Consider the following 22,966-nt stretch of genomic DNA (forward strand, 5'->3'; position numbering starts at 1 on the left):
ACGCCCTGATATTAATAGAAAAAGCTTTATTTGTTCAAAATACATATGTCACTGCATTATTGAAACTTGCCTGACCCTTACTAACTAGCATGTTTTGCTCTTTAGAGTACATTTGTGGGTTTTGATCATGTCATATATTTCTGCGTATGCCATTTTCATTTAATGAAGGATTTGCTGCTTGAAAGTTAAAAGCTGTCATTGAAATACATGCAGTCAATATGATTGGTTAAATTAATGCAAACTTTAATACACCTGAGGTTTCTAAAAACTCAGTTTGCACAGCAAATTTTTTTTTCTACTGATATCACTTTGATTCCCACATTCTAATTATGAAATTTTTCAACGCATGTCCAATGTATATTTAAATCGATTGCAGTTGATCGACTGATATCAGTTTATGACACAGAATATAATCATGATATTGTTGAATCCTGCAAGATAGTTGAATGTTGCCCAGCTAATGATAATATATATGATAATCATTGCCTATCATTTATTGTAAGAGGAGAAATTAATATATATTTAATTTGGTAGTTTACCAAGTCTACACTATAGGATTTTAATGTGCGTCCTGTAACCATCTGCCTTTCTTTAACTTGGCATTTCTCTTTGCAAAAAACCTAATAGCTTTTGTTCAACTTCTTTGCTTCTCATCTCATACCTAATTTTATGATTTTCTAATGTGCTCAGCAAATACTGAAATTCCTTGGCTGACTGACTATCTGTAGTCGACATATTGCAATCCAATTCCTTTAAACAGCCTTTAAACTTTCAAGCCGAAAATCCATCCAAGTTAATTTTTAAAAAATGATCTTTATTTTGCTTCCCTTCATTTACATCTATATGCATTTTGTAATGTCATACATTTATTTATTAATGAAGGAAAACTACTCTGCTACTCAGTCATTTTGACCCTGCCATCTCTTAACAATCTTGAACATGAACAACACCAGGCTTCTCAAACCATAGGGTTTGCACTAGACTGTGATAATGCTCTGTAGCCAAGTTTCCTTGCACTAATAGCTACACTATTGGACGTATTCTTTCGTTTTTTACAATATTATTGATTTATTGTTTTCCTTTTCCTAATATTTTACTGTAATGCCACTATCATCCAGTGATCTCCGGATCTTGCACCGCTCAGACACCGGTCCTGGTTTCAACTCTGGGGTGGCTCTGCACACACTGTGATTTACCCAGCTGAGAATACTTGACCAAACTAAATTTTCAGGTTTCAGATTGTCTGTAAAGCAGCATAAAAAGAAACTTTACACCGCTACCCTAATGTATGAACTTCACCTGATTTAGGACTTAATACAAGCTGAGTTATTAATCCAATTTATTGGTTAATTACAGTTTTTGGTTACAAGGCCTCACATGTCCATGCAAAATAACGAAGTAATATTTCCATATGCTTTGATCCTTCATTTCCTATCTGAAACTAGACAAAAGGGCTAAATAAATTATTAAATTTAAAATTAGCAGCTTTATGAAAATTTAATCATCATAGATTACCAGAAATTTGTTGTCTCTGCTGCTGAATCATTTCAGCAATTTTTTTATCTGAGGTAGCCACTTTCCTCTTGCACAATGTCACCTCTTCCATGAAGCACATTGCCAATTTCATAGTTTTAAACAGACATTATAATAGTTTCACTTTTAGCTTTGCAGAGACTATTCCTCTTCGGGAATCTCATACTATGAGTTAGTCCCAAAAAATCGGCTATAGACATACCCATCCCTAATTTTCTTCCTTCAATCAAAATTAGTTTTGTTGGAACAGTAATCTCATACTTTACATTCATGTAATTTAATATCGTCCTCAAGCATTGGCCATTTAGGGGCTCATGAAAGGGAATTAGTTTACTCATACCTGCATTCACTAAATCCAGCTTCTTCTTCCCTCTCTATTCTTGCATTATCTTCTTGGTTGTAGGTGGGCCAAATCACCTTTTAGCTCCCTTTTTTCCATGTTCTGAAGTGTAATTCATGACTTCGATTTTAATGCAATACTGCGTGGCAATCTTGTTTCTTAAGATCAAATGTGGTTATTATCATGTTAAATCTTTGTGTGAAGCTTATTTTCTGTCATTATTTTCATATTATTGAAATTTGTATTAGAAGCAACCATTTTCTGTGCTTTATGATACTTTCATACTACTTAAGGTTGAAAGCCTGGAGCCTCCGAGTTTATTGGGAGAGATAAAATGTATTGTATTAGCTGAGGGGCGACATCCTCATTAGCCCAACGCACAATAAGTAACCCATACTGTCTCTAATCTCAGTGCGCCGACCTATACTGTGTTTCCAATGCCTTTGTATGGGTTGACATATCGTATTATTCTGTGAATCAATGCCATTAATTCACCCCTCATCATTCACCTCTCGCAAAAACACGATCATCTCATAAGCCACGTATAAATTAATCCATTGATGCCTTTCAGGAGATTTTATCATGCTTGTCCCCACACTTTCATTTAAAATATTTTTTTTCGTAATTTTTGCGCATAAGTTTTTGGAAAATTTGTAGTTACTATACCTATTCTCTAATGTTTCCGATGAGTTGAATTATATCGATGGCCTGAATATCAGACATCATTGAAACTGTTGACCTCTTTTTTTCATTTGACTTCCGCGCCAAATTATAGCATATGGTGAGCTTCTGTAATGATGAGACAATGGAAAGGGGGAATGCGCGAGTGTCGTCAGTTGCAGACTATGAACTAGATGTTTGAAAACACTGTGTTTACGGTCAACCTAACCTGTGAATGTTGCTTCTGTATACGATTAAACAAAATGCAAGTTTGTGCGTGCGCATGTGTTACTTCGTAAATATTGTGAATTCAGTTAAGTTGTAGGGAAGAAATGAATAACTGCGGTAACGTACACAATCCCGACTGGATGATTTGTAAACCTGTTTTCATGTTTTTCTGCCATGAAGACTGTAAAAAGTGCGAAATTTTATTTGCTCTGTCCGTACCCTTAAGAAACCCGTGAGTGATAACATTAGTGCGAGTGAACAAAAATGATGACTGTAAGAAGCATCAAGCAAGGAGGGAAGTCAGGCTATCATGGAATATGGATATTATCTCTACGATTTCGTCATTTTTTCATTGTTTTACTGGTTTTCCTTGTAGTATGGGCGTGTATAGTTGCCCTATCTCATCTTTTTCTACCATCCGCAACGATTTCACTCCCTCATGGAAGTTTTAATGCTCCATTGTCACCTCTTGCTGGCCAACTTTCTCATCCACCTCCAGAAGTGCGACTTGCCCGAACTTTACCGCTCGCCAAACCTATGAATACCAACTGTGGTCATCACAACTGTTTTGATGTGTATCGGTGTGGTCATAGTTGGGAAAAGGACGGCAGGTTTGAAATTAAACTTATATCATTGCATATTGGAAACTCGCCTTACTGCCGGCGACATTGCGTTGGGACTTATAATTTAAGCTTATAATATATTTATTAGATAACATGGATCTTACAAATGACTAGTAACAACAAATATTCCATTTTTTCTAATTTCAATAAAGTAAAGGGTTTTTTTTCTAAAGGGAGGTCATGCATTGTTCATTTTATTCTAAATGTTGTGGGACGAGTAAAGTGAATATTTAACTACTTATTTTAGAATAAATCCACAGACAAAGTCCTGTGGAATAAGATAGTAAAGCGAGGTAGATGTTAAGACTGGTATGATTTACATATACATTGATTACTTCCATGGATGTTGTATGGTTGATTAGGCAAGTAATGTTTGTGGATGACCAAGAGCGAAGGGCCTTATGGCATGTCGATGTTGAGAGTGGGCTATTTTTACTCATATTATTTACCTATAATGAGGCCAACTGCCATTTAAATTAATTTAATAGGTTGATGTTAAATTCAGTCAAATGCTTGCCCACAAACAAACCTGCAGAAAACAACCTGAGTATTGGTTTCATTGATGAGAATATAACTACCAAAGTCCAATGGTACCCATTTGTAGTTCATAAATCAGGTTATTGGGTTATCCATCCTGCGAACAGGCCACTAGTTTGACATTAAAATATTATTATGATTATTACGGAGAAATAGGAATTCTGCCCAATACAATTGTTGGATTTTTATTGAATAAATTCTATCAAAATTGGAAAATATCATGCATCTGACTGTATGTTCGATTTGAAATCGAATGTAAATACCTCAACAGTAGCAAATATTCACCTTGTACGATTAGGCGTTGCTCTTTGGAAGGATGACTCCTGAAAGGCTGACTTGCTTGAAATTTAGTATATCCCCCTGAGAATGCCATTCATTACCATCCTGGTTAATTTTAATTTAAGTTCCAGTTTCTTACATGAATACTAAATCAGTATTTATATTGCATATTAAGAATCGAGGGGATTGCTGGGAGAAATCACATGAAGGCAGGAAAAATGGATGAAAAGCATATTGATTGGCAGTGGGATATTGAAGACTGTGATAGAAGGGAGAATGTCAGGTGGACAAGAAAAGGGCAGGAATAGGATAGGTATGTTGGTTGGGATGATGGGAGGGAGGAAGAACACAGAGATGAAGAGGGACTTTTTGTAGAGTACGATGTTGGGTTGTGTTTTGTCAGGAGAAACAAAATATTTCTTTGGTAGTTGTGTCCATCCGAAACCTACCTTAACCGGTAGATTACTTAATAATGATACTAAGAATTAGTTGATTCAAAAAAGCAAGTATATTATGTGCTTCTTTCTGTAATGTTTGTCATCTTAAGTTTGTCAACAACTTTGGGCAAACTGACTTTCTGATTTTCACACCATATGCTGGAGAAATAAATGGTATCTGTATTATATCTGTTGGTTTTTTTATAGTTTTGATTGAGGGTTTGTCACTTGAGTGCAGTATATTTAGTGGAGGTTTTAAATGAATTGTCTGGGAAAGTAATTGGGAAACATTGTTGATCTGAGAAACTGAGAAAATTCAGGAAATATTGAATCCTTAGATAAGAATCAAACCTAATTTTCATTAGTTAATTCCATCGAATTGTAGTTAATCATTAGTTGAGAATGGAATAGTTTGTACTTGGGATGCTCTAGGGTTAATCAAAGTCACTTTTACAAAACCTTAACCCACCAGACTAGAATTCCGTGATATTCTCAATAACCCCAATTAGGAACAGAAACTGTAAAATTATAGCCTCTTACATGGAATCTGAAATATGATATTTGAAGTTTAGGCAAAACCGCTGAGCACAGGTGTGGCTTATTTAGTATTTCATTCATGACTCAAATTTTATTGAAAAATTCTACAACTTTTTCACATCACAAACCATTGAGTGCAAATCTCAGAACTATCTTTTATTTCTGTTTTGGTGAATTATTATCGCAGCATTAAATTAATGTATGAAAAATGAGACCATTTGTTGATGAAGGCAATGGTGTTTTAGGTGTAAAATTTTGCATTTAGTGTTCCTTAATACATGGACAAACGTTCCAGGAAAAACTTATTAGTCCTGTTGTACTTTCTTTGGATGGATATGTTTATGATCATTAAAAATGCAGGAGTCCTTTAGTGTATGTGGTTATTTTATGACGTAGAAATTCCTAGTAATATGGGCACATAATATATTATTATAAATGTCAATATAATACTAAGTTTGGTGATATAATATAAGAGCAATATAAAAAGGCATGCAAAAGACAGAAATTTGTGAGGATGCATCTCACTATTACGATGCACCTAATTCAGATCATAAACAGTATCTACTTGATTCAAAGAGTTACATATTGCACATGTAAAACATCAATGTTCAAACGTGACTAAAATAATGAAAGATGTTTATTTAGCTTTCAAGAACATCTCTTGCTGAGGGGAATTGTTCAACTTTTGAAAAATGTTATTTAATAAGTATTAATAGGAAATGTAAATTATTCAATGCTACAGGAAAAATGTGACTACAATATATAGTGGCTTGGTTAAAAGGACGATTGTGAATTCAGATACTTCCATCAAAGTCTAAAATAGTTTGATTTGAGAATCTAGAAAATTTTGATATTCAAAGGGGAAGAATAACCTCAGATATCAACTGATATCTAAAAATATGATAACTTTTGAAGGCCATAGTATCAGGTTTAACTTTGTGGAACTTATCCGTTATGGAAAGAAAAATAACAGCTATGTTAATGCCACTTAATTTTTTTTAAATTTATGACCCAGGTTTCAATATATAATGATGGTGATATGATGATAACACCCTGTACACCTGATGATGATACTATGTACACATGATGATACTTTGTATTGAAACCAGGGTCGTAAATTAAAAAAAATAGTAGAATTAACGTAGCTGTTTGTGTCATTCCATAATGATTGCTTTTATTAAAAGTTTTAATTATGAATGGGCATCTTAGCCTTGATAATAATAATAAAATATTTATTTGTCTGGATTTTTGGTGAATACTCGCACGTACACAAATATAGGACACGTCAGATATAGACTTCACAATTTTAGAGAAAAAAAAGATATATATAAATACATATGTATACGTGCCAATATACTGCTATATTTACATATTATTTTGTTTAGTCAGAATTCATGTGTACTGACAATTCCAGATATTCACTCACAGAATAGAACATATTATTTTTTAATAGATTGAACAGATTTTTCTTGAAAATAGTACTTTTGTTTCATATTTGATTTCATGGGAAAGTTTATAGAATAACCTTAAGCCCACTGCTTTAGGCCCATGAGCAGTATCATTGTGTTTTCTGACAAATGGCTGGTGTAGGTCATTGCAAGTCCTTGTATAGTGATTATGATAATCGTGGCTGGACCTGTACTGAGAAATATTACCCTTTGCAAGCAAGATTACATTAACTATATATATACAGGGTACTTTTAATAAACCAAGTCTTTTGAAGAGAGGTTTACATGGTTGACCTTAGTCACTGTTGATGTTTTTCAGAGTGGCTTTTGTTCAAAATACACAAAATGGAGAAACTCCTGTGTGAGAATATGCAGCTTGATGCTGTATAGGTTCATCCTCATGGAACCTGAAATGCATGCCAAGCTTTCAGGAGTCACACCTGTCTTCCAATATTTCTACCCTGGATAAAACCCATGAATTTATTTTAACCTTGCAGGGCGAGAGTGCCAGTGTATGTCTACCCATTGGTGCGCTTTGTGGATGAGGATGGGATCCCAGTGGCCGTGGGTGGAGGTGCCTCACCCCTCTCGCGGGAGTACTTTCGCATGCTTGATGCCATACAGAGGAGCGAGTACCATACATCGGATCCTTCCAAGGCCTGCTTGTTCATCACCTCCATAGACACCCTCAACCAAAATCACTTTCGTGCCAGGGAGGTGTCCCAGGCCCTTGCTTCCCTTCCATTGTGAGTTCAAGGTTTTGTCATAAACCAGCTGATATGACCAAGCATTGACAAGTACTCTGCATCTGATTCTTGGTAGAATGGCAGCAATATCTATGGATTAATCACCTGTCATGGGTTTAGTAATCTGCCGTTTACCGCTGTCCGTATTGGTGGTCACATTCATTTTGTACATTGTCGCATTCAATTTTAAAATAAAGAGGATTTGGGGAACCCTGGTCCATGTTCTTTGCGGGGAACTTCATCAGGATTGAATAATTCCTCTGGATTTAATGTTTATCAGGACAATTTTTTTTTGAGAGGGAGTGGTTAATTCTTAATTTTTTTCAATCAGACTTTATGCAATAATGTACTCAGTTCCTATGCCACTACTATTGAGTTGTTTTCCATGTATAATAATTTCTATTTATTCTGTTATTAATCTTGTTTGCTATTCATTCCCTCTGGAAGTGGCTCAAAAAGAAGTCTTTGAGCTCATTCATAGCATTTATGAGGGAAGAATTAAGTCAGAAGGTTTTGTTAAATCAGTATTAATTTCTTACCCAAAATAAAGTAAAGCAGTATGTGAAAAATATCAGACCGTGACTTTCATTTTACCATTGGCTAAGGCAGTGCTTCAGATTATCAGCAAAAGGATAGAGAAGAGATCAAGTGACTACTTAGGGAAAGATGGGTTAGGATTTAAAAATGGAAGGATACACATGGTTCCATAGAAGTAATTTAAGTCACTGATGGAAAGGAATTAAAATTATAAAATGTATTTTTATGCTTCTTGAATTTTTAAAGGTATTTGAAAATATATTGAACCTAATAATGAACATTTTACCAAAGACAGAATAATTGGAAGCATATGTAACTTGCCTGAAACCTGATCATGTCTAAGACTGCATAAGTGAAAGAATAAGTATATATTTGAAGCTTTTGACATGCGGGTGTGGAGCAGGATAGAAAAGTGGAATGGAGTAAAGGAAAAGCAAATTAAGTTCAGTTAATTTTAGGAAAGGTAGGATGGTTATTGAGAGACATTCAGAGGCAGGAAATGTGTATGCAGGTCATATTGAGTGGCAATGGAATGTTGACCACTGTGATAAAAAGGGGAGAGTGTTAGGTAGGAGAGGAGAAGAATGGGCAGGTTAGATAGAATGAAGGGAGTTTAATGATAAATATGTGTATTTGCCCTCCCTAGGGACTACAAACATGACATGTCAGAAGGTTTTGTGCACTGGATGACCTGTAGAGGTAATTGCTACTGGTAGGGTCACTCAGGCCTGATTAGTTGAAGGGTAGGAACCGGACATAAGGTAGTCCACTCAGTATCTGTTCCTCAGTGAGGCAGCTGTAAAGGCGTCTGACCCCAGTGAGGTGGTGATTTGAGTGATGGTGTCACATTAAAAACACTATTGAGGAAGGCAATCGGAAACCGTCTCAATTATTCATTCCATAAAACATTGATTGGCATTATGCAGGAGATGGTGTTTAATCATAATAAACACTTGGTTTAATAATGATGAACACCAAAAAAATGAAAGTATATATTAGGGTAATGCCCCAGGATTCAGAGTGATATCAATTAGACTATATAATGTTTAGGCACAGATTTAGGAGAAGCATGAATACTGTACACATTTTGCCGTGAGTTGATTCGTATCCCGATCATAATAATAGCACTAATGAAGTGTAGCATCATATTTATAATGATATATCAAGGGAGAAAGATGAGAAAGGGAGCATAGAAGAATTGACTGGGACAAAAATGATGGAGAACCAGGAGACGGTAGAAGAAAAATGGGAATGTATGAAATAGAGATATCCGAAGATACAAACAAAACTATAGGTAAAGGACTAGAAAAGCATGGATTGATGATGAAATGATGAGAAAGATAGTTGGGGGAAAGAAATTGAAAATGTTAAATAAATAAAGACTCATGCAGAAGGAAGTACAAAGAGATGAACACTTAACTGAGGTAGGAAACTACTAGTGTGGAAGAAGGTTGGTGGAAGATAAGGTGTGAGGATATGTTGATGCAAATGGTTGAGAAATTGATGTGCTGTAGTGGAAGGTAAACACACAGCCAGGAAGTTAGAAGGGAAAATCTATCCAAATAATCAAAGATAAGTCAGGAAAATTATCAATTGCACCAGGAATGGTTGAAGAGAAATTGGAAGTATGTATAGACAAAATATATAGTAAAAGCATTAGGCCACCGAGCTTAGACATAAAAAGATGATATGTATGATGTAGATGAAGACAGCTTGGGTTCAGGCATACTTGAAGGCCAGGTAGAAAGGGCATTAAGGTAATTTAAAGGAAAAAAGTGTGTGGAGGTGGATATCATTCCTGCAAAACTACTTATGGGTTTTGGAAAACGTAGGAGGAGGAGTTTTTATGGACTAATTCTCGGTATTTATGAGGGGGATGGACCAGAAGATTTTGTCAGATCCCATCCTAAAAAAGGGAAATGTCAGCCAAATGTGAGGACTATATAACATAAGTTTAATCTCACTAGCAGCAGAAGTGGTTCACTCATGACCATCTATAAGAGGATGGAGAGCAGTAAAAAGGATTACATAGTTGATAGTCACTTTGGATTCAAAAAGGGGAGAGGCCCTAATGGTGCCATAGCAGAAATGATTTCACTAGTAGAGAGGACAATATAAGTACAAACATGATTTATTTGTTTGTTTCATAAATTTTGAAAAGGCATTCGGCAGATTAAATAAAAAAATTATGTTGTGCAGTAAAATATTGCTGTCCAATATTTATAAAATACATATATCCTCATGTCATCCCTTGATACTGTTGTTTTTATATTATAGCTGGAACAATGGCACGAATCATATAATATTTAATATGGTCCCTGGATCACCTCCGGATTATTCTTCAGTGGTTGAATTGGATCTTGGGGATGCCATAGTGGCAGGGGCTGGATTCTCCTCATGGACATATCGCCCAGGATATGATGTGTCACTGCCAGTGCTGAGCCCTCTGGCTGAAAACATGAAGGAAAATCCTACTTCTTCCAGGTAAGAGAGAGGGGGGGGTTGTTCTTTAAAGAAAATAGTTGGTCATTATTAGTTTTATGTCACACTTAATCCATATCAGTTAGTTATGGATAAACTTTGGGCAATGATTTGGGTAACTTACTTCCTTTTAATATCATTCTTCCACTCTCTTGTATCCTTGATTCCTTTTTTCACTTCAGTTTAGGGTTATAAGGGGGTGCAGTTCCTTCCCACGTTGCCATAAGTTTCCCAAGAAGATGTGTTAATCGAAAAAGTGAAGCTGGGAGCCAAATTTGAATTCTGGCTCATGTGTGCCATCTGGTACAGCTCAAGGAAAGGAACTGGCCTCCTAATACCATTTTAATGTGTGATTTTCACTCACAGTGAAGCTTTGTGTGAGGTTATCTCTGCCCTAATTGATCCAACCAACCTCTGGCATTATTGCCATGGAATTCTTTTTGATTATAGGAAATGCATTAAGTTCCAAAAATCACCAGTTAAGAAGTGGCCGTAGAAATTTCAAAACATGAAGGCTTGATTTTCAGACATGAAGGCTTGACACCCAATCACTGATTGAAGGGTTGGCATTGTATGATATGGCACTGGACACTATTTGAGTGATTTTTATTCTTTTTTTTTGTTATTTGGGATTTTGAAACCCTCTATATTTAAACCCTTCCCCTTGACCACTAAGGAAGCATTTTTTGTCATGTATAAGTAATAAAATATTCACTGGCCTATAAACAAATTATTAAAATTCCATCACATGCCCCATGGGATAAAGGAAATATTTTTAGGTGAAGTAATAAAGCTCTTTCCATAAAGTACTCGCCGCAACTTTGTTTAATGGATTGTGTATTATGAATATGAGTTTACACATGCAAGCATTAACTACAGCATGATTGACATAAATGTTATCTTTTGACTGTATTGAGTTGCAGTAAGAGGATAATTAAGTGTCTCTGTGCATTCTGATTTTTCACTTTCTAGAGCTTGGCTTCTTGCATCGGCCCAAATAAACCTACACCCTGAGTATGATGCTGAGCTGCTGCATCTGGCGCAGCGTCACCCCACTCGATTCCTGCTTCTCGGTTTGTGCGCGGATACACCAACGAATCACTCTGTGCGCTGTCGATTTGGTCATGCGGAGAACACTAGATATCTTTATCCTCAAGTGTTACAGGTAAATAGAAAAAATCATAACTAAATGACTCATGTAGTTATGGTCAAGTGCATGTTGCAATCAATATACCAACAGTTAATCTTGATCTCATTGAACAGGAAATTAATATTTTCTGTAAATTTCTGTGGGGGGGATTTAGGAATAAGGATATTTTTTATTTTGCAAGGACTTCAAAAAAGGATGAGACTGTTAGAATAAATACTTGATTTTATTAGTTACACTTTAACCATGCTTATGGTCTTCAAAATACAGCGCTTGGCTGTCAATACAATGCTCCCAATGCTTTTTCTGGCTTTCAAATTGAAAGCCTGGAATGCTTCTTTCTGAATAGCCTTTAATTCTGCAGTATAAAATTTTTAGATGTCTTCATTAGTTTCAAATCATTATCCTTTCAAGGTGGCTTTCAATTTAAGAAATGGGAAAAAGTCTACTGGAGCAAGATCCAGAGAGTGGGGTGGCTTGGGGGTCACCGGTGTACTGTTTTTGGCCAAAAACTCTGTAACAATCAATGATGTGTGAACCAGGGCATTGTCATAATGAAAGCACAAAGACTTATTTTGCTACATTTGTGTTCTCTTCTGCAACATGCCATGTCCTAACTTTCTCATAACCTCTATGTAGTGCTGCCCATTCACTGTTCGTGCTTAGGGGACATTCATAATGAATAATCCCTTCCCAATTGAAGAAAAAAATCAACATCACCTTTATCCAACATCTAAGCTTTTTTGGGCCGTAGGAAAGTTGGCCCCTTTCACTGCGATGACTGGGCTTTGGCTTCTATATCATAACCATGAACCCAGGTTGCCTCTAAGGATTGGTTTTAAGAAGTATTGGTCGCCATTGGAATGATCTAGCAGTTCCTGACTGATGTCAAGGCGTTTTTGCCTCTGACCATCCATTAACACTCGTGGCACAAATCTGGACATGACGTTCTGCATGCCCAAAGTTTCTGCCAAATGGTGAAACACAATCCAACACTAAAGTCCACTTCATTGGCAATCTTCCTGACAGTTAACACTATATCACTGACACTGTTGACCTGGGTGTCATTTACGAAAAGTGAAGAGTCAGGCGTGATATTGTGGAATCGAGACATAATGAAAACTTCGTTGCAATTTTCCACAGTTAAAACTTTATTGCCGACCATGGTTTCGATACACTGTATCATCTTCAGGTGAGGAAAAGTACAAGGAGAAGGGATATATATACAAGTTACAAGAAGGGGTGGCAGGGGAGGAGGGAGCGGGGGGGAAGGGGGGGGGGTTGTCATAAAAAGAAAGGCAGGAAAAACCAATGGAACCCCCGAAGTGCGGGAAGCTCACTCTTCGGGGGGAGGAGGGGGGGGGAAAGGTGTCGTCATAAAGGGCACTGAGGGAAGTTAATGGACAAAAGTGGGGAGGGGCAAGAGAGGAACTGAATGTCGTTAAGTAGCTCTATCTTCTGGTTTCTCCGTTGGATAATCTCTAAACTCTCGAGAGCGTCCAATTTCTTGCTCTTTTTGAATTTGTGCAATGGCTTAAATTCAGTGCAATGGACTTTTTTGAAGAAAAGTTGTTTGATTCCAACGAAAAACTTATTAATAACATCGTCTATTGGTATAGGTATGTGGACGACATACTATTTTGTTGGTGTGGTAGTGAAAGGCAGTTGGGCCAATTTGTGCAGTTCTTAAACAACAGGCATAATTCAATTAATTTCACTATGGAAATGGGAGTGAACCAGTCAATAAATTTCTTGGACCTCGGGATTGAAATCAAAGAGAGCCAACATGTCTTTTCCATCTATAGGAAACCCACGTATACGGACCTAGTGATTCCTTCTGATTCTTGCCATCCCATTTCCCATAAGCTGGCAAGCTTCCACTGCATGCTTCACAGATCAATTAGCATTTCAATGCCTAAAACTTCCTTTGACCGAGAACTCACCACCATCAAGTTCATTGCAGAGAGGAATGGCTACAACGACGACCTCATTGATTCCCTATTAAGGAAAAAACTGAGAAAAAGTGCCGTCGAGCTCCACACAACCCTCCTGCCATACTCCAACCCCTCGCGTAAATGGTGCAAAATCCCCTTCTCAAACTCTTTGTCCTATAGAATTGCCAACATTCTACCCAAGGATAAATTCCGTGTTTCATTTTACACCCCTTTTTCCATATCCAAAGCACTCTGCTTAAACAAAGATAAATTTGACATCGAAAAACAGTGTGGTGTTTATGAATTAAAGTGCCAATGTAATGCGACTTATGTGGGACAGACTGGACGAAATTTCGCCACACGCATCAAGGAGCATCGGAAATGTTATACGTTAGGCAACACCACATCCATATTTGCCACCCACCTCTTGGAGAAGAACCATTCCCCGGATTTTGAATTTAAGCCGTTGCACAAATTCAAAAAGAGCAAGAAATTGGACGCTCTCAAGAGTTTAGAGATTATCCAACGGAGAAACCAGAAGATAGAGCTACTTAACGACATTCAGTTCCTCTCTTGCCCCTCCCCACTTTTGTCCATTAACTTCCCTCAGTGCCCTTTATGACGACACCTTTCCCCCCCCTCCTCCCCCCGAAGAGTGAGCTTCCCGCACTTCGGGGGTTCCATTGGTTTTTCCTGCCTTTCTTTTTATGACAAACCCCCCCCCCTTCCCCCCCGCTCCCTCCTCCCCTGCCACCCCTTCTTGTAACTTGTATATATATCCCTTCTCCTTGTACTTTTCCTCACCTGAAGATGATACAGTGTATCGAAACCATGGTCGGCAATAAAGTTTTAACTGTGGAAAATTGCAACGAAGTTTTCATTATGGGTGTCATTTGTTGACATCAATGGTCATCCACTTCTCTGTTCTTCATCAGTTCAGGTATGTCCATGCAGAAAGCAGTTGTACCAACGAAAAGAATGTACCAGACTCATAGATTCATTGCCTAATACCTCTTAAATCATTGCATAAGTTTCATTTGAACTTTTCCCGAGAACATATGTAACATCCCTATCCTATTCTTTCCTTGCTTGCCAGACATTCTCCCCTCTATCACAGTCTTCGACAAAACATTGCCAATCAATATGCTCCACATCCACCTTTCCTAGCTTCAATGAACATTTTTCTACACTGCATGAAACCTCGAGTTATATAAAAGGTTTAAAGAATCCATTCTCAACATTCTTACTCAACCTCCCTGTCAATAATTTCTTCCTCCTTGTGAAGGCTTCTTTGCCTAATGTGTTCTTATTCCTATGTCCCTGACAATTTGACCCTTCTGGTCTAAAACACTTTCCAAGATAGCTTCTGTTCCAGTTTATGACTCCCTATTTTAAGGCTCGTAGTGCCACGGACCAATATATGGCGTTTGCTCTGGGCAAAAAGAGCCACAAGCTAATATGTTTGCTCAAGCATAGACCATAAATAGAATTGTAATGTCTAAATACTTTTTTGATGAATAATTAATTTATTATTGTGGTATAATTTGAAATAGTGTATTCTCTATTTTATTGTAAATGCATTTTTTATTGTTCCTATGTATTATGACCTATTTTATATGACATAGGGACATGTTCCATATTTGACGTGTGTATGTTTACAAAGCACTAGTAAGTCAGAAATGTGACTTTTTATAATTTTTAAGTTTCACCTGCGTGAATTGCTTCAAATAAAGCTATCTTCCTTGAATATTATGATAGATGAAGAGATAAACACAATGATCATACTATGGGAACAAATTTCTTCATAAACACTTTGCTCTGTCTTGCTATCCATCCGAGAGACTGCATGTCATCAGGTGACTCAAGGTATGGGGAGACATTGTCAGAAATACTATGACAGAGGAGATTACAATGTCTAGCATGTGGTTGGGAGGGCATATGTTGAGATTTTTTGCATAGATAATGTCTTCTGTTTTATTCAAGGGGAATCAGTTAGGTTCTTACTTTGTGATCACTAGGATGCATGGATTATGGACTGAAAAAATTATGGTTATATAGAAAATTTCCCTACTTTCTCCTAAAATGGCAAACAAAAATCCTTTGGAGAGAAATATTTAAAGTAGATTTGGTAAATTATCTGTTATCGCTAAACAATGATGATTTTTCAGAGAAAGATGTCCAAGTGATGAGTGTGTGTGAGAGGTCAAGAGATTTCCGATTCCAATGAGTCTGACATTGTGATAAAGAGGAAAATATTTAGAGTAATAGATGATAGTGGTGATGATAATGTTTGTAGTGACCTTGCTGATTCAATGCAGCCACCAGAGTTCAGCATAGTCGATGAAAACAGCAACAAATGTGGTCCTACCAACTGTCGATGATACCACAACACTGAGAAATGCATCGTGCCAATAAAAATATGTGGAAAAGTACTAATGTATATCTGTTTTAATATGAGTATGTAAGCAAATAAGAAAATGCTAGTTTAGGTATGGGATGATTTCGGGGTAGGAACTGAAGTAGGCAGGGAGGTGTTTCAGTCTTATTTGTGTTGCTACGGTCAGCCAGTAAACCTAGTCATTGCAAGGTTCAGCACAGAATCAGTGTTTGATTTGAGAAATGGTTAGTAGCATTTATGATGAGGGTCACCTATTCATGTTAAGTAAAATATTATGAGTACATTTAGAAAAATAGAGAGAAAAAATATAAATGAAATTCTCCAGAGGCGTGCTAGCTTGGTAAAACATGAAAGTCGGAGGGAAGGAATGAGAGTACAGCTATACAAGCTCTGTTCCAAAAGTAGTGGGACTTATTTTTTTCCAGATGAGCAGGCTACAGTTTCTTTGGCTGGGTTTGAGGGAGGGCAGTCTCAGGAAAGGTTGGAGGCCAGGGGCATTTGGCTCCCAGCCTTTGTTGAGTGGGGAAAATTCATTTGTGAAACCTCTATAATGTGACATCATTACGCTCCATCATGAACCGGTTATTGCAATAGCACTATGCCATCAAATATTGCCATCAAAACTAGGAAAACCGGGAAGAAGACTCATGGCATGCTCAAGGCAGCTTATGGTAATAACACCATGCGTAGATCGGGTGTTTTTGAGCGGCACAAGTTTTTTCGAGTGGGTAAAGAAGATGTTGAAGACGTCGAACGTTGAGGATACTCTTTGACCTCAAAAAGTGATGAAAATCTTGCAAGAGTGAAGGCTTTGTTGGATAGGGATCGTAGATTAAGTGTTCCCATGGTTTCTGATAAACTTGGTATCCCTGAAAGTGATGTGCATTGACTTGTGAGCAAAAACATGGGCATGAGTAAGGTGTATGCAAAGTTGGTGCTGCAAGTGCTCTCAGACAATCAAAAGGAAACTCACATGCAGATCTACTAAGAGCTACTTGACCATGTGAGTGAGAATCCAAATTTTTTTAGACAATGTCCCACCAGACTTCTTCCTCATTCCTTACCTCAAATCCATGCTGAAAGGATGTCAACACGGCTCGGTGGAAGCATTACAACAGGCCGTGATGAGGGAACTTGGTGGTATCCTGGGCACCGCCTTCCAGAAGGCATACGAGGCATGAAGGCACACAAGGGTGCCACTTTGAAGAGTTTCTAGAGTGAATGTATTGATTCTGGTAAAACATTTTTTTAATCAACTCAGTCCAACTACTGTTGGGACAGAATTTGTAGCTGATGTGGTACTTCATGGGTGGTACATATTGTGGAGCATACAAGTAAAGACAGGAGAATAATTGCTCTATAAACAATGTTGGGCTTATTAAGTTTCAGAATGGAATGGTAGCCCAGTGCATTGAGTTTTCGGGTTTAGATTGGAGGAATCCCCAGTCAAATGTAAATGATATCTCTGGGCAACCCTTGTTTTACCCAAGGGCTTTCACCTCATAGATCCCTGTAGTAGTATATTTCATGCAAGGAAATAATGCAAAACCTGTAATGTATGCATTTTGCTTTAGCAAAAATAAGTGATCACTGTAGATAAGCTGATGAATGGGAGACTTGGAAACTCTCCCATGAAGCTGTACTGTAATTTTAATTGTGATGTGTTTGAATATTTTTTCAGTCATCAACGTTTTGTCTGGTGGTACGTGGGGCTCGTTTAGGTCAGCCTGCACTGGTTGAGGCAACAGCTGCTGGTTGCATACCAGTTGTGGCTGCAGATTCATACCTCATGCCCTTTCATGATGTGATTGACTGGAATAGGTAAGTGCCCTCTTTTGCTGTCTTGGTCCCTGGAAATACTTTGCGCAAGTTAGATCCAGGCACCCCTGAAAAGGGAAGGGGTGGCAGAGGAATCGAACCCTGGTGTGGCGTGAAATTTTGCCTATTCGTCAACATGGGTGTTTTGAATCTTGGGGGATTCGAGATGGTGCGGGGGCTAACGTACTGGCTTCCCACCCTGAGGGCTCAGGTTCAAATCCCGGCGGTGTTGAATATTTTTCAGAGGTATCTCGATCCCTACTTGAGGTGCTTTGTGGAGGGCACTTTGAGTGAGTACGCCGTCCGTCGGATGGGACATTAAACTGCGGACCCCTTGGCGCCTTTCGTAAAGAGTAGGCTAATGCCGACGCCGGGTTTCTCTCCACCCTTCATCCTTTCCTGTCCATCCCCTATAGTGCAAATGACCTTAGCTGTCGGTCGCCTCCCCTAAAAACTACTACTACTACTTGAATCTTGGTCTTATTACATTTTTATGTTAAGCATAAAACCTAAATTATGGTCCTTGACTTTGTTTAATCTTTTCCTGCTTAATGGAAGTGTGAGACAAATTTTTATTTATCTAAAAAGTACCAATGTATAGAAATAAATTGCAATTTTTTATTTCTGTAATTTTATATATATTTATATATATTCTTATATATATGTTCTCAATCTGTACCCTTGACATGTGGTATTGCTCCTTGCACTAACTGAGATGTGCTGAATTTAAAGAATGCTCCTCTGAAGGCTCAGCAAACAGCACTCTTCAGAGAGAGACTGAATGATGGCTCCTATCATATGATTGATCAACACCATCATTACTTTAAGCACAGCACAGGCATTTGGCTTTTGATGAAAAAACAGTGATGCACTCTCTGGCATGTCCATTAATTCTGATAAATTTCCAGAGAGATTAATTTTATGTCAGTGTTTGCCTTTTCTACAGCCTACATGTAATTTGAAGAAGGTACGAGCAGAATTCATGTTATTGAGTATCCATGACTTCCTGGATTTATTCTGGTCTGTAGGTGTATATTGCTGCAGGTAGTGGTGGTGTTGTAGTTAGTGTTTTCAGGTCTGAAGACAGACTTGACAAAATCAATAAATATGGATCCATGCACGAGAAATCCTTAAATGCACATATCTTCATTAGCAAAACTACATTACAGCCTTCTTAAGTTAACTTGATGCTACACGTTTTCACTTTAGTAGCTATGTAATGAGCCCTGATTCTTATGAAAGGTATGTCATCCAGATTCAATAACTTAAGTCGCTGTATGATGATCATCACCCAGGTTCAATAACTTCAACTTAAGTAATAAGTCCCTGAAATGGATCCATTAGCCATCACAGTAGATGATGTTTTTATGGTGGAAGCATCTGGTATTAGTCAAGGGCAAGTGGCACTAAGTGCATCAAGATCAAAAAAACCGTAGTTATAACCTCATGTAACTTCCACCTAGAAATGAAATGGTTTTTTTTATTTGAATCCTAATTCCTAAAAAGCTTTGGTCTCTTAAACCATTTATCACAAAAACATGCATTTGTGGAGCGTTCATTAAAATTTGAGAAACTAAAAATATCTTTCTCCCTCTATGATAATAATAATTCATCAATTTGTCCAGAGATTTCATGCAATTCACACCTACACGAATGTCACGTTAGATATAAACTTAAAAATTTTAGAAAAATATAATATGTATGCATTCATATGCATACATACCAATATACTACTATATTTACATGTTATTTAGTTTAGTCAGAATTGATGTATAGTGACAATTCCAGAAACTCATGGTTATAAAAAATGAGATTTGAAGCTACTTGGAAGACACTTGAAACCTATTTTATAATTGTGGAAATGGTACAAACTGATAAAGCAATAATCCCATTTCCCCATAATAATCCTATGACACCATTCATTTTTTACCCAGATCTCTTTGTGTAGTGTTGCAGAAACATTTATGTACTTGGTGAAAATATTGTCAGTGTCATACCCGTTCACATTTGTTAATGACTTTGAAACATGTTGCAACACATATTTCTGTGTGAGTGGCATTAGCTCATTTCTGTGTGCATTGGCAGGGCGGCATTGTTTGTTCCTGAGTCAGCACTGAGTGAGACTGTGGATCGGGTGTCTTGGGTGTCTGAGGAGAGGGCTTGGGAGTTGGCAGCACAAGTGCGGTGGCTCCACTCGCAGTACATGGCCACGGCAGAGGCCGTTGCCCTCACCACCCTCGACATAATCACAGACCGCATCCTCCCTCATCTCGGGAGACTCTACTGCCACTGGAATGTGGCACCCACTCCAGTATGTTGCCTTAGAATTGTTTTTTTCAGTGCATGCATCAAATGTGTAATGGATATACCATATTTTCCCATCAATGGCGCTCACCTTATGTATAACGCGCACCCAGAACTTTGTAGTTGTCATGAATTTGTATAGATACCACGCGCCCAGGACTTCATAGTTATCTTGAACGTGTATAGATGCTGCGCATCTGTATTTACATATATATATATGCACGTAAAAATTATATATAGAGTGTTTAAAAATACGTCTATATTGGATGTGTGTGTGTAAAAATACATTTATGTTTGGATTTTTTCAATTTTCATTGCATAATGTGCATCATCATTTTTTTCGGTCATCTAAACATTTTTCTATAGATAACGTGCACGTTATCGATGGGAAAATACTGTAATTGTTTGGGCATGGAGAAATCCCATCCATCAAAGTATGTTCAAAGGGCAACCGATCACTCTTGTGTGAATAATCATATCTGTCAGCACTGACAGTTTGTCATTTTTACAGTCTTGGTCAAGTTCTGCTCTATGGTCATTTTTCTCTCAAATGATAATTTAAAAGAAATTCTATTTCCAGTATCAATTTCACTTGGGTTAATCTTATCCTTTTTTACTCACACAGAATGTTCAATAAGTCCTTAGGAAGAAATAGAAAAACAAATTATTTTAGTTAATTTTTTTAAATTTTCAGCATGACCTCCCAGTAGCTTGATACCCTTCCTTGCATTTCTCCAAATTTTTTAGGCCATCCAAAAAGCAGGATTTAGGGAGATCCTCAACATAGACATCTGTGTTGGCAATGGCATCCTTCTTCGATGTGAATCCCATCAAAATATTCATTGGCTGTTTTTACCGTCCTCCCGCAAATGACTTGAGTGTGCTGGAAAGTTTTCTCGACTCAGTGTGTCAGGCCATAAATCTGGGACCTGCAATTCTTGTGGGTGATTTTAATTTATCTATTCCCTGTAAATCTCCCACAAACAGCCATCCACTCAATGCCAATGACAAATATTTTATTGAACATTTTGTAAATGCACTCCAACTCCCTCAACACTGTCTCGTTAGCACCGGTGATACAGCAACCCTGGACTACCTGCTCTCGACCGCTATGTCCAAGGCAATCATCCCTGGCCGAAATATTTTCAACTCTGACCACGAGTCCATTGATGCCCATTTCTTCTTCCGTGGCTCCTGGAAATTCCACGATGCTCCCCACACTCCACCTAAGCCTTTTCTTGCCTGGTCAAAGTTTTGGTGGGAGGACATCGACCGCTCCCTCGACCTTATTCCCTGGAGGGTCCTTTCCTCATTATACCCTGAAGAAGCAGTGCACTTCTTCCACGCTGTCCTTGAGGCCATCACAAAAGACTTTGTTCCCTTAGTTAAGCCCAAGACCAAAAAATTCCCTTCATGGTTAAAACAGGATACTATACATGTTCTTGGTAGCAAAAATCACGCTTGGTACCTCCATATGGTCATCCCAAATGTGGAAACCCACCAATCCTTTGTTGATCTCCACCGATATTCCAAATTCCTCATTCACTGTGACCTCAAAAACTACACGCAGAGCCTACTCTGATGTTTCCTCTAGTTCCAAAAAATCCTGCTCCTTTATCAATCAGCACCATTATCATCCTCAAATCCCGAAAGCACTCCCCTGGTACCAAAAATGTCGCGGAATCAGAGAGACTCAATCTCTTTCCAAAACTCTTTTATGATTGCCTGCAGCCTGCTTCTAACCACAGTATTACCTCTGTCCATTCCCTCCTTCCTAATGCAAATCATTCCCTATCCACATACTGACAGAGTCTGGGGAAGTTTTTCAATACCTCTGCAAAATACCCCATCCACCGCTTTCCTGGCCCTGATGGTCTGAACCCTAAATTTATTCGCAATTACGCTTCATCCCTCTCACAACCTTCAGCCCTCTTGTTCAATCACTGTTTTTCTATGGGAACCTACCCTCCTCGATGGAAATACGCCAACGTCATTCCAATACATAAAACAGGTCCTGTATAACCTGTGTATAATTTTTTTTAATGACAGTGTTTCTGGGCCATGAAAAACTATGCTCAATACCAAAGTTTTTGCTAATCATTTCTTAACATCCTGTCATCAATCCCAACCTTATGAAAACTTATTTGCCTGATGCAATTATTCATCTTAACGTGTATGTCCTTACTACTTTTGAGTATTTCATTCAAAACACTGTCAACGTAGGTAAACTCTTCCTGCTGCACTATTATTTGCCCTCCTATTTTAATGCTTAACTTATCCTTCCTCCTTTTCTAAAACTGCATTGCCATTTGTTGTCTCAGGTGTAACTTTATGGAATTTGTATAACATATTGAAATGAAATAATTTACCTTGTAATTCCACACACTTTATCTATCTCTCACACTAAAGACTGAGTCCCCAAAAATGAGAGGAGTGGAATGTATGAATTAAAGTGCTCAGAATGTAACGCAAAGTATATTGGGCAAACAGGACGGAAATTTAAAGAAAGAATTAAAGAACACCAAGCATGTGTAAAAATTAAGAGCATTACATCCCTCTTTGCAAAGGACCTCATCGAAAGTGACCACAAAAGTGACTTTGTGACTAAAATTATTCATTTCGGAAATAAAGGTCAAATGCTTGATGCTTTGAAGCAGTTGGAAATTTTGAAATGCATCCGTTGCAAAGATGAACTTGCCAACGAAATTTTGTATCCCTCCCACTCCCCACTCCTAGACTTACCACTCTTCCGAGTCAACAATTGACACCAAAAGATGTAATTCTCTTTTCTTCCCAGCTACATTGTAACCTTTTTACCCCTCCAACCTCCCTCTCTGACCAACCCCCCCCTCCTATGATCAGAAGGTATATATAGCCAGCGTGCTTCTATGAGGACCACCTGATGATGACGTTCAACGTCGAAACCTGGGTCGTGTGTTTTTAAATAAAGTGTGTGGAATTACAAAGTCAATTATTTCA

General features: G+C 37.8%; 1 protein-coding gene across 1 annotated transcript in view; it reads left to right on the forward strand.

Moving 5' to 3' along the window:
* Window positions 1-2,700: 2,700 nt before the first annotated feature.
* Window positions 2,701-22,966, forward strand: part of sotv (exostosin glycosyltransferase sotv) — a 32,511-nt gene continuing 12,245 nt past the window's right edge. The window contains exons 1-6 of the mRNA XM_071589143.1: window positions 2,701-3,372; window positions 7,120-7,368; window positions 10,183-10,389; window positions 11,359-11,551; window positions 17,547-17,686; window positions 19,769-19,994. Coding sequence (XP_071445244.1) covers window positions 3,026-3,372; window positions 7,120-7,368; window positions 10,183-10,389; window positions 11,359-11,551; window positions 17,547-17,686; window positions 19,769-19,994 — 1,362 coding nt within the window. The 5' untranslated portion in view covers window positions 2,701-3,025. The remainder of the gene's footprint in view (window positions 3,373-7,119; window positions 7,369-10,182; window positions 10,390-11,358; window positions 11,552-17,546; window positions 17,687-19,768; window positions 19,995-22,966) is intronic.

This window comes from Hetaerina americana, unplaced genomic scaffold, assembly GCF_022747635.1.
Source record: "Hetaerina americana unplaced genomic scaffold, ioHetAmer1.1.p SCAF_33, whole genome shotgun sequence".
Classification (NCBI taxonomy): Eukaryota; Metazoa; Arthropoda; class Insecta; order Odonata; family Calopterygidae; genus Hetaerina; species Hetaerina americana.